The 14742-nt window shown below is 49.3% G+C and overlaps 1 protein-coding gene across 1 annotated transcript in view; it reads left to right on the forward strand.

Annotated features, from left to right (window-relative positions):
• The first annotated feature begins 4089 nt into the window (after positions 1-4089).
• The window catches only part of LOC119965393 (coiled-coil domain-containing protein 69-like), a 75474-nt gene continuing 64821 nt past the window's right edge, over positions 4090-14742 (forward strand). The window contains exon 1 of the mRNA XM_038796113.1: positions 4090-4364. Coding sequence (XP_038652041.1) covers positions 4317-4364 — 48 coding nt within the window. The 5' untranslated portion in view covers positions 4090-4316. The remainder of the gene's footprint in view (positions 4365-14742) is intronic.

Genomic DNA, 14742 nt, shown 5'->3' on the forward strand with positions numbered 1-14742 from the left:
GCCTGGCAAAGCAGGCCTCCTCTCCTAACTCCCCCGCAGCCCAGAGCACTCGTTTCCAGAATCCACAGACCCGCAGGTTTCCAGAATGCTGCAGCCTGTATGCCGACTCCGCCCCCACCCGACATGTGTGACTCATGGGGGCGGCCATCTTGGCAATCCTCTTCCATGCGGCCGGCCATGCGCGACCCATGGGGGCAGCCATCTTGGCAATCCTCCTCCATGCGGCCGGCCATGTGCGACTCATGGGGGTGGCCATCATGGGCTCCATCCTCTTCCAACTCAGAAATTCGACTAGAAGATTCCGAACTCAGAGGGCAGTCATCACGGGGCCACTCCAGCACAGCTGATCGAGCCGCCGACTACCTGCAACTAAGCGCAGTGACACTGGAGCAGTCGCGTCCAAAGCACCTCCAAAATTCTATGATGACCATTCAGATCAACGGCTACAGTACACCGTGCCTCTTCGACTCCGGGAGCACCGAGAGCTTCGTATACCCAGAACTGGTAAGACGCTATTCTTTCCCTATCTTCCCTGCACGGCAAACTATCTCCCTCGCTTCGGGCTCCCACTCTGTTCACCTCCAAGGGCGCACCGCCGCGACCCTAACGATCCAGGGCACTAGCTACTCAAACTTCCAGCTGTACGTGCTCCCTGAACTCTGCGCCCCACTCCTACTGGGACTCGATTTCCAGTGCAACCTAAAAAGCCTCACACTCAGCTTCGGCGGGCCCTTGCCCCCACTCACTATTTGCAGCCTTGCCACTCTAAAAATCGATCCGCCTCCACTCTTTGCCAATCTCACGCCGAACTGCAAACCCGTAGCCACTCGCAGCAGGCGATATAGCGTGCAGGACAGGGTATTTATCAGAACTGAGGTCCATAGGCTCCGATGTGAGGGGATCATAGAGGCCAGTAACAGTCCCTGGAGAGCTCAGGTGGTGGTCGTCAAGACCGGGGAAAAATTCAGAATGATAGTGGACTATAGCCAGACCATTAATCGGTTCACGCTCCTCGATGCGTACCCACTCCCAAGATTGCAGACATGGTGAATCAGATCGGCCAGTGTCGTATTTTCTCCATGGTGGATCTGAAGTCTGCATACCACCAGCTCCCAATCTGCCCGGAGGACCGCCACTACACGGCGTTCGAGGCCAATGGCCGCCTCATCCATTTCCTCCGGGTTCCCTTTGGCGTCACGAACGGGGTCTCGGTGTTCCAACGAGCAATGGACCGAATGGTGGACCAGTACGGGCTGTGGGCCACGTTTCCATACTTGGATAACGTCACCATCTGCGCCACGACCAGCAGGACCACGACGCTAACCTCGATCGATTTCTCCGGATTGCCCAGAAACTCAACCTTACCTATAACATGGAGAAATGCGTTTTCTGCACGACCAGGCTAGCCATCCTCAGCTATGTCATGGAGAACGGAGTCCTGGGCCCCGACCCGGACCGTATGCACCCCCTCTTAGAACTCCCTCTTCCTCATTGTCCCAGGGCCCTCAAAAGGTGCCTGGGATTCTTCTTGTATTATGCCCAGTGGGTCCCTCAATATGCGGACAAAGCCCGCCCGCTATTTAAGGCCACACTCTTCCCCCTATCGGATGAGGCTAGTCAGGCCTTCACTCGTATTAAGGAGGACATCGCCAAAGCGGCCATGCGGGCGGTGGATGAATCCATCCCCTTTCAGGTAGAGAGCGATGCCTCAGAGGTAGCTCTCGCCGCCACACTAAATCAGGCAGGGAGACCAGTCGCCTTTTTCTCCCGAACCCTCTCCGCTTCGGAACTTCGACACTCCTCGGTCGAAAAGGAAGCACAAGCCATCGTGGAAGCGATACGTCACTGGAGGCACTACCTCCCAGGTAGGAGGTTCACCCTCATCACCGACCAAAGATCGGTAGCCTTTTATGTTCGACGACTCTCAAAGGGGCAAAATCAAAAATGATAAGATCCTACGGTGGAGGATCGAACTCTCCACCTACAAGTACGATATTATGTACCGACCGGGGAAGCACAACGAGCCCCCAGATGCCCTGTCCCGCGGCTCATGCGCCAGCGCGCAAGACGACCGCCTGAAAGCTATCCACGATGACCTCTGCCACCCGGGGGTCACTCGGCTCGCCCACTATGTCAAAGCACAAAATCTGCCTTTCTACACCGAGGAGGTAAAAGCCATCACCAGGGATTGCCCGATCTGCACGGAGTGCAAACCGCACTTCTATAGACCAGACATGGCCCACCTGGTCAAGGCCTCCCGGCCCTTTGAACACCTCGCTATCGATTTCAAAGGGCCACTCCCCTCGACCAATAGGAATGTGTACTTCCTGAACATCATCGACGAGTTTTGTCGCTTCCCCTTTGCTCTCCAGTGCCCCGACATGACCTCCCACACAGTCATTAGGGCCCTGCATAGTATCTTCACTCTGTTCGGGTTCCCCAGCTATGTACACAGCGACAGGGGTTTGTCCTTTATGAGCGACGAACTGTGTCAGTACCTGCTCGAAAAGGGCATTGCCTTGAGCAGGACTACCAGCTACAACCCCAGGGTGAAGGGGCAGGTGGAGAGGGAGAACGCTACAGTCTGGAAGACCGTCCTACTGACCCTCCGGTCCAGGAAGCTCCCGACCTCCCATTGACAGGAAGTCCTCCCTGACGCGCTCCATGCTATTAGGTCCCTCCTATGTACGGCCACCAACCAGACCCCTCACGAGCGGCTATTTGTTTTCTCCAGGGGCACTACCACGGGGGTCTCGCTCCCAGACACCGGGCCCGGTTCTCCTCTGGAAGCACGTCCGGACTCACAAGACTGATCCACTCGTAGAGAGAGTGCTCCTGCTCCATTCAAACCCACACTCCGCATTTATAGAGTACCCTGACGGCCGTCAGGACACTGTTTCTCTCTGGGACCTGGCACCTGCAGGATCCTACTCCGACACTACCTCCACTGAGATACCTCTCGCACTATACCCCTCCCAAACCCCTGCGCCAGGCACCCCCACGCCTGCAGTTCCACTGCCCGTGCTTCGCGTTCCCGCGCCATTGGGTTTCCGGCGCTCCCGTCACCAGCCAAACCAGTCGGATACGAAGCTCTGGACGAATCACCCCCGGAGCCCACCATGGTTCCCTCGCCGACCACCACCGCCCAGCCACCAGAAGAGGCTGCAACCCCGGTGCTTCGTCGATCCCAGAGGACGACTCGGCCTCCAGATCGACTTAACCTGTAAATTGTAACTTGTAACTGAAACCCGCAATCTGGAAAATTGTAGACACATCACCCCCGCCGCACTCAATTTTTTTTACAGGGGGTGAATGTGGTGAATCACAGTAGCGTAATTCACATTGTTATTACATATGACGTACTATGTCTGTGTAAGATCGGCACACAAGCAGTTGCGCAACTCTGCCCCTAGGGGGAGATGTACTGGGAGTGTACAGGAGTTTGTACTGGGCTACACCCTTGGCTCCGCCCATGGCTCCTCCCACCAACTGGTTGTATAAAGCCTGGCAGTCTGAGCCTGCCTGACAGTTCATCTCGTCGCAGGCAGGCTCTGTTGTGAAATTATTAAAACCACTGTTTCACTTCCAACCATGTGTCTTGTGAATTGATGGTCACATCAGGGAGTTACAGCTTTCCTTTAACCATCCTCATTCTACCCCTTGCCACTCATTGCCTCACCACTACCTCCTCTTCCAACCCTTTCATCCACTACCGCTCAGCTCACCTTTACTGTAGCCGCTGCAATTTGCATTATTATAAACATTACATCATTGTTGATCTGATATTAACCCATAAATTTCTAATCCCTGCTAAGCCTTTGGATCTGTATGAATTAACATTGACCACACGCTCTTAACAGCAAAAGTGAAGGAGTGTCCCCCTACATACCCTTTACGTAGTTCATTGAACTTAATCTTCAGCAACAGGCACCTTCTGAGTCTTGTAGGGCACCTCCCACAAATCGTTTCCTGTAATTGGAGACGTAGAATAAATAAGCCCCAGCTTTAACGTTTATTCAAAACAGTTTCTGCTCTCAAAAGGATGAAAATAACATTTCCACTTCCTTATCTCAGTTATTTTGCTTAAAGCCGCATGTCTGTTAAAGGCTGGGGTTCAGGAGTTTTTACAGCTTTCTGAAGGCATGTTTACTACAGGAAGTACGGTAACTCTGACTGCTAACCACAAGTTCAAACAGCAGACCCAGGGCTCAGTTCAAACCAATTGGGTTACTAAGTGCTGAAGGTTTAATGTTTCGCCGCCAGTGTTACAGACAGCAGGTTTTTCACAGGCAGATATCTGGCAGTAAGTCTGGAGAATGGGCAGCAGCAGCAGCAAGTTATGCTGCTGTAAGTCTAGAAAGAAGGTAAGCCTCAGATTCCTTTATTCTGGGAACTCATTTAAATCGAGGAAGTCGAGAAAGCAAGCGTGTGTTGTTGATCAATTGATTGCACCTCGTTACACTTCCTCTGATTTCAGTTACCAGCGAGCAGAAAATCTATGACAAGCGTTGTCTTAAATGTTCACGAATCTGTCTGGCTGTTATCTGTCTGCCCAACTTTATAGGTCCTCTGCAGTATGTGTGAGAGCTGTATACAATTGGAATGTGCTAGCCACGTTATTTCACGTGCTGTTTTTTTTGGTAGTGAGCAAGTCGAGCACCACAAGGTGCATCAAAAGATTGTAATCTGACAGGTGGTTTCAATTGACACTAAGGAAACTATCCCGTAATTTAAAAAAAATAAAAATCACCATTCTCTGCTTCAGTAACGGATGCTGACATTTTAAGAGCTTTAAAGTGAATCCAATATTGGTTGTGAAGTTTCCTGTTTGCAGATATGTTAAAGAGCTAAACCAAGCTGGATGAGTACAGATAAACAGAGGGCTCTAAATGAAGCCAATTAGTTTATTCAAACAGATTCTGGCGTGAAGCATGTGAAGTTGGGGAGTTTAGAAACCAGTTGGCAAATAGTGATGGGAGGAAGAGGCAAGTTCATCAAGCTAGCTAACTCAGTCAGGTGACAAGGGGAAAGGAAGCAGTTAGACTTATTAAAAAATGGAGGAAGAAGGGGGTTCTGAATTAAAATCGATTAGGAAGCAATTAAGAGTTAGACATGTGTCTAGCAATCACAGGAAAGTGAGTAGAGATAGAATTTCATAAAATTGACAATGCAGAAGGAGGCCATTCGAGTCTGTAACGGCCCTTTGGAAAGAGCACCCTACCCAACCCACACCTCTGCCCTATCCCCGTAACCCAATGGCCACCCAACCTTTTTGGACACTTAAGGGCAATTTCGCGTGGCCAATCCACCTAACCTGTACATCTTTGGACTGTGGGAGGAAACCGGAGCGCCCGGAGGAAACCCACGCACACTGGAAGAATGTGCAGACTCCGCACAAACAGTGACCCAAGCCAGGAATCAAACCTGGGACTCTGAAGCTGTGAAGCAACTGTGCTAACCACTGTGCTGCCCCAGGTGGAACAGGAATTCTACATTTATAGCAGCAAGTTTGGAACAAATGCTCCCTTGCAATTAATTCTGCATTAACATTAACGCCCTGGGGTGACTGTCTGTATGGAGTTTGCGCTGTTACCCCCCCATGTCTGCGTGGGTTTCCTGCAGGTGCTCCAGTTTCCTCCCACGGTCCAAAGATGTGGGGTTTGGTGGAATGGCCAAGCCAAGTTGCCCCTTAGTGTCCAAAAGGTTAGGTGGGGTTACTAGGTTAGGGTGTGGGCTTGGGTGGGGTGCTCTTTCCGGGTGCAGACTCGGTAGGCCGAATGGCCTCCTTCTGCCCTGCAGGGATTCTATGAATTCATAATTCACAACTTGTGATCCATCATGGCCTTGCTTCACCTGGTGGTTAAATTGGATCATTTCTGAAAATGGGCAGCAGGATTGTGATCGGCAGTGAATCCATGCCCATTGACGTTGCAGATAGGATGGCAACATCATGTTGCCTGTTCATTTCCATGATTTCCTTGTGCAGTTAGTGCTTCCTGCACTGTTGATTGACTGCAAGCATCAGCAGGAAGGCCGATGTCATAACATACCTTACACTACTTAAATCTATCTTGCATCTTTCCAAGAGGAGCTACCTTGCAGCTGGTTGTGTTGAGGTGTTTCAGAACTGGAGTTGTGCTGTGGAAGAATCGACATTGGCTGACCATTGGAGGGAGAGATGGGATAGAGAGAGAAGGATCAGACATATGCAGTGCAGGAAGAAATTTATTGATCTCATACTGGTTGTCAAGATTGAATTTTAAAAGGTTTATCCTACCAGCTTCACCACTGGCCTCGTCCACCTCTCAATTCACTATTACACCCATCACCCACCCACCAACCACCACTAACAATCAGGACTCGCATCTAATATTCATATATGTTATATTTCATCCTCGCACATTCAGGACTGTTGCAAGTCTTGCATTCGAAGCTTGACCCATACTGGCAGCTATTCATTCACGACTGCCACATGACTCAAACATATTGAACGATGCTCACTCCACGCTATTCCCTCTTTCTTGGGGGACAAGATGATATACACAGAAGGAATTAACTCCTATGGATAGCGCTGGGGCATTGGAGATAGAAGGGGCGTTACTCAGAACCCTTCCGCTCCTCCTCCTCCCTCATCTAGTTGCTTGTCCTGCTCTGTGTGGCCTGTGCTTATTCTCCCATTCATGTTCAAAGCCAAGAGAAAGCTTTGCTCAGCACTTAGGCCTGGAAGCAACTGATTTGAAGTCACCAAAAAGTACTTCTGCAGCAGCCAAACCTTTCTCTGCAGAGTACGGAAACTTTAAACAAGAATGCAAGTGTACCCAAAAATCTGAGAATTGTAGTAATAGCTGAGATTTGGTAATAAGCTTGCAAGTAAATCAATGATCCCTTTAAATAGTGCTGGTGGAGAGTTTATCATGTCAGTGAACTGTGTTCAGCTGTGTGGGGTTAATCGAGGCTGTAGAATTTCAAACCGGAAGTGTTGCATTTTAGGGCCTGATTCATTGGCCTCGTCCTGCCTGAGGCGCTGTCGGGACAAAGCTGTTGAATTTCGCAAGAGGCCTCCATCGGGAATCGCAACGCTCAAAACTTCTTGCAAGATTCAACGGAATCTTGTAAGGCCGGCGCAATCTGTATCTCGGTCTTGTTGGGCGAGATGCAGGCATGCCATTTGGTTCATTTTAATATATGCGCGCCCAATTCAGCAGGGGCCTGGGATTCACCGGCCAGGCCAGCGAGGCCTCAACCGGGTGCCACTTGGTACTGGTTGACAAAGTTGAGAACCAGTCGTGATGGCATCTCGCTGGGCAGTTGAGGCCTCCGGGTGGTCGGGACAGGGCACTTTGGCACAACCACATGGGTACCCTGGCAATGTCATGCTGGCAGTGCCAAGGTTCCCCAGGTGGTCCATGCCAGGGGTCTGGGGGAGCCTTGCCCAGAAGAGGTTGGGTGATTGGGAGCTTGAGGACCCTGGAAGAGGTAGGTTGGATGAATTGGGGTCCTGAGGCGGCGTTGGGGCAACCCTCCATCTGTATTCTTCAACATCACTGCGCTCTTCCAATTCTACCTTTTTGCTCATCCCCGATTTTCTTTGTAAGAATAATCTTTTATAATTTTTATTATTGTCAGAAGTAGGCTTACATTAACATTGCAATGAAGTTACTGTGAAAATCCCCTAGTCGCCACATTCTGGCTCCTGTTTGGGTACACGGAGGGAGAATTCAGAATGTCCAATTCACCTAACAAGCACGTCTTTCGGGACTTGTGGGAGGAAACCGGAGCACCCGGAGGAAACCCGCACAGACACTGGGGAGAAAGTGCAGACTCCACACAGACAGTGACCCAAGCGGGAAGCCATGCCTTCAATTGCTGAGAGCCTAATTTCTCAAGTTTCCTCCCTGAACTTCTCTGCTGTTCTATTTCCTCTTTAAAATAATACTTGAAAACCTAACCCTTTAGTCACCTGAATGAATATCTCCTTAAATGAGAACGGAAATTTCCAGAAATGCTCAGCAGGTCAGGAATCGACTGTGGAGGAAACCGAGTCAATGGCCAGAGTTCTCCAGTCGTTGCGATTCAATTTCCCTGATGGCATGGGGTGGTTCCAATGGGAAATCCCATTGGCTAGCGCTGGAAAGATACAATCCCGCTGGTAGCAAACGGCGCAAGTCTGAGAAGCGCCCGGCTGGCGGACCGCAAAATCCAGCCCCATGTTTCTGGTCAATGGCCCTTCTCAGACCAGATATTCCCTGTCCTGTTGATATTTCCAGCGTTTCTGCTTTTATTTCACATTTCCAGCATCTGCAGTGTCTCATGTGATTTGGTCTCATGTTTTCTTTGATAATGCTCCTGTTATTTCTGTTTTGGATGATTAATTCTGGACATTTCATCCTCTCATCCTATCGATAGACCTTTCTATTCCTTTCACTGTCTTGTTTTTATAAACTATCTATTGGTCTTAACCAGTGACCATGCAATGTTCCGAACAATCTTGTTTTTCTATTAATAACAAAGCAGGCTGTGACTAAGAAACAGCGTGCAGTTCGAAATGGAAACTGTTTTGATACAGATAAACTTGGTGCTACACCCTTCCTAATAATTGTGTGCACAGATGATAGCTGAATAATGTGACTTTCTTAAGCTGACATAAAATTAAATGTAGCCATAAAAAACAAGACGCCCTTATCCAGGAGCACAGTTGTGCTGCAAGTTGTGGCTTGTGACCATTGATGAACAACCTGTTTACAGAGAATATCACTCGCTGGTAATCAAATGATGGGTCAAATTAATACTAACAACTTTCCATCAGACACTCGGCTGCCTGGGAGTTTATTTTTATTTCATCTTGGGATCTATGCTTTGCTCGGCCATCATTCATTACCCATCCCTAATTGCCTTGGGATGGTGGTGGTCATTGCCTGGCATTTGTGTGGAGTGAACATTACTTGCCACTTATCAGCCCAGTCTGGATTGTATCCAGGTCTTGCTGCATGTCGGTACAGACTGCTTTAGTATCTGATGGAGTCACAAATGGAACTGAATACTGTGCAATCACCAGCGAGCAGCTCCACTCCTCAACTTTTGCTGAAGGAAAGCTTTAGGACATTACCCTCAGGCTCTCCTGCAGGACTGAAATGATTAGACTACAACAACCACACCCTCTTCCTTTGTGCTAGGCATGACTCTAAATATTGGAGAGCATTCGCTTGATTCCCATTGACTATTGGAGCTCCTTGATGCCACATTCGGCCAAAGAATGCTTTAATGTTCAGGGCAGTCACTCTGAGGAATTTAACTCTATGGTCCATATTTGGAGCATCATTGAGCAGTGTACTCCTGAGTAAGAGCATGATCAACAACACCTTCCATCATTTTGCTGGCAATTGAGAGTAGATTGATGGTGGGCGGATGCAGGGGAGATAATTGGCTGATTGCATTTGTCCTGTTTCTTGTCGACAGGATGTACCAGAGTCATTTTCCACATTGTCGTGTAGATGCCAGTGTTGTAGCTGTACTAGAACAGCTCGGCTAGTGGCGTGACTAGATCTGGAGCACAAGCCTTGCAAATACTTCAGCCTTGATGTGCTCGGGTCCCCCATCACTGAGGATGGACATGTTGGTGGCGTCTCCTCCCTGTAATTGTCCACCATCTTTCACAACTGGATGTGACAAAGCTCAGAGCTTTGACCTGATTCATAGGTTGTGGCATCACTTAACTCTGCCTATACCATGCTGTTTGCAATATTTGGCATGCACGCAACCCGTGTTTTAGCTTCAATAGGTTGACGCCTTATTCTTAGGCATACCTGGAGCTGCTCCCCTGCACACTTCATTGATCCAGGCTGGTCAGTGCGGTGGGAATGGTAATGGTGGTTATATACCAAGCCATGTGGTTACAAGTTGTTGTTGAATAGAGTTCTGCTGCTAATGAAGCCAATTCTGAAATGCTAGATCTGTTCTGAATCTAACCCATCTGGCATGGAGGCAGTGCCACACTGCATGATGAGGGATGTCCTCAGTGTGAAGACAGGGCTTGGCCTCCACAAGGTCCATGCAGTATTCACTTCTATCAATATTGTCACAGATGCATCTGCAACAGATAAATTAACAAGAGGTGTGAGGTTCCATCACTGCCTAGGGTCCATCGACAGATATATCCTTCAGGGCTCAGCCAGCTCTGCCAGAAGTGGTGCTGCTGGACCACTCTTGGTGATGGACATTGAAGTCACTCACCCAGTGTACATTTTGTGCCTTTAATACCCTCATCGCCTCTTTGTTGTGCATTCAATAAGGAGGAGGGCTGATTCATCAGCTGAGGAAGGGAAGTAGATGAGAGAACAGCAGGAGGATCCCTTGCTTACTTTTGACTGGGTGCCTTGAGACATCATGGGTCTGGAGTCACTGTTATGAACTCCCAGGGTCATTCCCTACTGACTGTATATGACTGCCATCACCTCTGCTGAGTATGTGAGGTACGGTTTGGTGGGTTATGTCAGGCTGTTACTTGGCTGCTCTGTGGGACTCTCTCGGGTTCACTGAGCAGGATGTGCCTTTGTTGTTTTCTGTACCTGGATCCATCCGGGGTTGTCAGTCCAGTCTTATTCTTTTAACGTTTTCTCTCGCAGTTTGATGAAGTGGCTTGCTAGACCATTTCAGAGGGCAGTTAGGAGTAACCACATTTTGGTTCTGCGGTCACATGTTAGTCCGACCAGTTGAGGACAGCATATTTCCTTCCCTGAAAGACATTACTGAACCAGATGGGTTTTTACAACTGCCCGATAGTTTCTTGGTAAAGTTTTATTCCAGGTTTATTAATTCAATTTAATTTCCCCCCCCCCCCAGTGCCAAGGTGGGATGTGAACTCATTAGTCCAGGCCTTGCTCAATTGTATGAACAGTAGACCGTTCAGCCCCTCAATCATGTTCTACCAATCAATTTGATCATAGTTGATCGAAAATCAGTTGTCTAATCAGGAATGTAGGTCAGAAGAATCCTTTTGCAATTCTTCCACACTCGAATTTAGAAAACTGAAAAGCAAGAAGGGCCACATACTGACGAATTGCACAACCTGTTGTCTGAACAAAGATGGCCACACATATTCAAGAGCATTCATTCTTTCAAAGTAACTGAAGTTGATACAAAGCTGAATTTTTTTTTTTCCCAATTTGTTCTTGGGACCGGGCCATCACTGGCTAGGCCAGCATTAATTGCCCATCCCTAATTGCCCTCGAAAAGGATGGCAAACCACCTCCTTGAACAGTCCATATATTGTGGATACACCCACTGTGAGGTTCGGGTCCAGAATATTGATCTTATGTCAGTGAAGGAGGGGCGACATATTTCCAAGTCAGGATGATCTGTGTGGCTTGGGGTGAATTTGTAGATGATGGCATCCCCGTGCATTGTTGGGGATGGTAATTGTCTGGCACTTGAAATGAAATGAAAATCACTTATTGTCACGAGTAGGCTTCAATGAAGTTACTGTGAAAAGCCCCTAGTCGCCACATTCCGGCGCCTGTCCGGGAAGGCTGGTACAGGAATCGAACCGTGCTGCTGGCCTGCTTGGTCTGCTTTAAAAGCCAGCGATTTAGCCCAGTGAGCACAAAGGAATGCAACAGTCCTGTCGACGTTTCCCCATTACTTCACTGAGCAGAGGTCTTGTGGCTCAGTAAATAGTGTCCCTGCCAACAAGGCAGCAGCTTCGGGTTCAAACCTCGTTCTAGGATTCATTGGCAAGGAAAGGAGGGCTGATGACTCAGTTCACCACATTGATAATCAGCCTGCTAATCCTCCCAGAACTTCCCCACTATTCCCCAAAGGAGAAAAACGTGTGTGAAGATTTGAAAAAAATAAACTATCACTTGGCTGAACTCTATTTCAGCAGTTTTACACCTAAACCACTTGCATCAATGTTAAAGAAATGGGGCGGGATTCTCCGAAATGGAGGCAGTGTTCGCGGCATCGTGAATGCCGTTGCGTTTCACGACGGCACGAAACGGGCGCGGGCACTAACTATTCTGGCCCCCGCAGGGGGCCAGCACAGCGCTGGAGCAGTTCACGCCACTCGAGCCTCCCTTCCTGGCACCAACTGGGCACCATGCCAACCTGCACATGCACAGTGCCACCGCGCCAACCCGTGAATGCGCGGGGGACTTCCTCAACACGCTGGCTCCAACACAACATGGCGTGGGGGTTCAGGGGCCAGCCGCGTAATAAAATAGGGCCAGGGCTGGAGAGGCTGGCCCACCGATTGGTGGGCACTGATCGTGGGCCAGACCCCATTGAAGTCCCGCCCCCTGTGAAGGAGCCCCTCTTTCCCCCCCACAGGCCACCCCCGACCCTATGCGCAGAGTTCCCGCTGGCTGCGAGCAGGTGTGAACGGTGCCGGCACGCCCCTGCCATTTCCGCACGGCCCATTAAGGCCGGAGAACCAGCGGCCCACGACCGGCACCGCGGCAAACGCTCCGGCGCAAATGGTGTATGATTCTCCGCTCCTTAGAGAATCGCGTGCCAATGTCGGACCGGCGCCGCGGGAAGAAATGGTGCGAACGGCAATTCTCCCATACGGTGCGGCATGGGAGAATCCCGCCCATGATATAGGGTGTGTAGGAAAGCATGTTCACAGCAGCATTACCTCAGACATCAGGTTGTAGCAATAGCTAAAGAGGGCACAAATGTTAGAGCAACTATGGTGAAGACTGGAATACACAGTGGGTGAAATTTAGCAGAGTGGCACAGCCGTCGGGCAAATGTCATGGAAGCCCTCGGCCTCCAGGGAGACCTCCTTTGCCATATTTTTTGGGACTCCAATACAAACAATTAAAAACAGAACCCACCCCCACAGAACACACTTCACCCCCCCGTCCCCCCCCCCCCCCGTCCCCCACCCCCACCGTGGAAACACCCCCACAGGATATCCCAACCCCATCCCCCACAGAACACCGACCTACGCAACACCTCCCCTACTGAGCACCCCATTCCCACAGAACATCCCCTTGGTGCTGCCCATTAGCACTGCCTGGCACTTTTTTCACCACATTTGTTTTAAATCTAGAGCTGTGCTAGAAGAGCACATGAAGCAACAGCACACTCCCATCTAACCACAAATGTAAATATTTTTTTGTTTCCAAGCAATGACTTTTTGATTGTCTCTGCTGAGTTGATAGCATGTTTGTTCACATTTCTGCTATGCAATTGTGTCACCGCACTGGAATTATGTTTGACGTGCCAGAGAGAAAATGGTCTTGCACAGTGTAAATCGGCTTTCTCCTTGCGCTGTGGTGAAATTGGCCTGAATTTCCCTCCTTCAAGGGGACAGAGGAGTGCTTCTGTCCGCTGACTGAACTCCACTGAGACCTCAGTCCGTTCTCTTGTATCGGGGTTACAGGACAGGCCCTCAGCAGAATTCCCCAGCACCAAGAGGGAACTGAAGTTAAAGTTGTGCCAGTGAAAGATAACGATGAGAGAATTGTCAACGTTAAAGTGGAAAACCTGCTCCAAAGATCCGAAATCTGAATTGAGTCTTGATATGACATCCATATGGAGCCTAAGCCAAGAGAAAGGTGGCCACTATTTTATTGTACCCCTCCTTGGGCCTTCCACCACTGCCTCAGGGAATACTGCCACCTCTATTCCGACAGTCCATGGGGTCAGCAGTATCAGAAGTGGAAGGCAGGGAAATCATGCAAACGGCAGACTCCATCTCCTGAACATCATTTGCAAGGGGTGGGGCAGTGTTTAAAGTTAAGGCTGATGGCCTTCCCTGTTGGAATGTAGGGATGGAAATCTAGGTTGGAATATGGATGCAGCCCAATCATGTCCATTTCAGAGGGATACAGTGGCCAGCAGGCTTTTCCGAACCCAAAAAGCCTGGGGCCGCAGCTCATTTTCTGATCTTTGGATCACTATTTCTTCTTTAACCTCCGTCTCCTCTTTTCTGGCAGTGCCATCACACATCTGCGTTGAACTCCCAGGTTATACCCCATTTTTCTTCTATTCCCATTTCAGGCTAACCTGTGTATGTTGCACCTCTTCTTCGAAGTGAGGTATCTTCTCCTTACAAATAGAGCTCTGGTTTTATGTAAGAATGAACTCCAGGTATCCATGCAGACAAGCACATGCCATTCATATACCCATACTTATATACACACACACTTCCACTTATCACACAAACGGCACGGGGCGGCACAGTGGTTAGCACTGGGACTACGGTGCTGAGGACCTGGCCCTGGGTCACTGTCCATGTGGCGTTTGCACATTCTCCCCGTGTCTGCGTGGGCTTCACCCCCACAACCCAAAGATGTGCAGGTTAGGTGGATTGGCCACTCTAAATTGCCCCTGAATTGGAAAAAGAAATAATTGGTTCCTCTAAATTTATTTTAAAAAATACAAACAAGGATCTCATAAACCAACTGGCTTCAGAGGCGATGGGCGTGAATCATTAAATTCTGGCGTTGGAGCTTGGGCGTGCCAAACCTTTCGACAAGATTGAATGGTCTTCGCTGCCATACGTCAACTGGTAAAATCAGACCTTACAAACTGCGCAGTCTGTTACAGCCTGACTACAAAACATGTCAAGATGGGACAGATCTTCCTGTTGCTGTCGAGGTCACTTTGTTTCAGTGCAAACATGCCTCACAGGTCAGTCCAAGGCACATCTGCAGTTCCTTCCTGTTTAAAGAAAGTGACTAATTTTCGATAAATTCCCAGTTCAAAGAAGACTGGAAGGGATATGCATCTAGATGA

This window comes from Scyliorhinus canicula, chromosome 4 (assembly GCF_902713615.1).
Source record: "Scyliorhinus canicula chromosome 4, sScyCan1.1, whole genome shotgun sequence".
Classification (NCBI taxonomy): domain Eukaryota; kingdom Metazoa; phylum Chordata; class Chondrichthyes; order Carcharhiniformes; family Scyliorhinidae; genus Scyliorhinus; species Scyliorhinus canicula.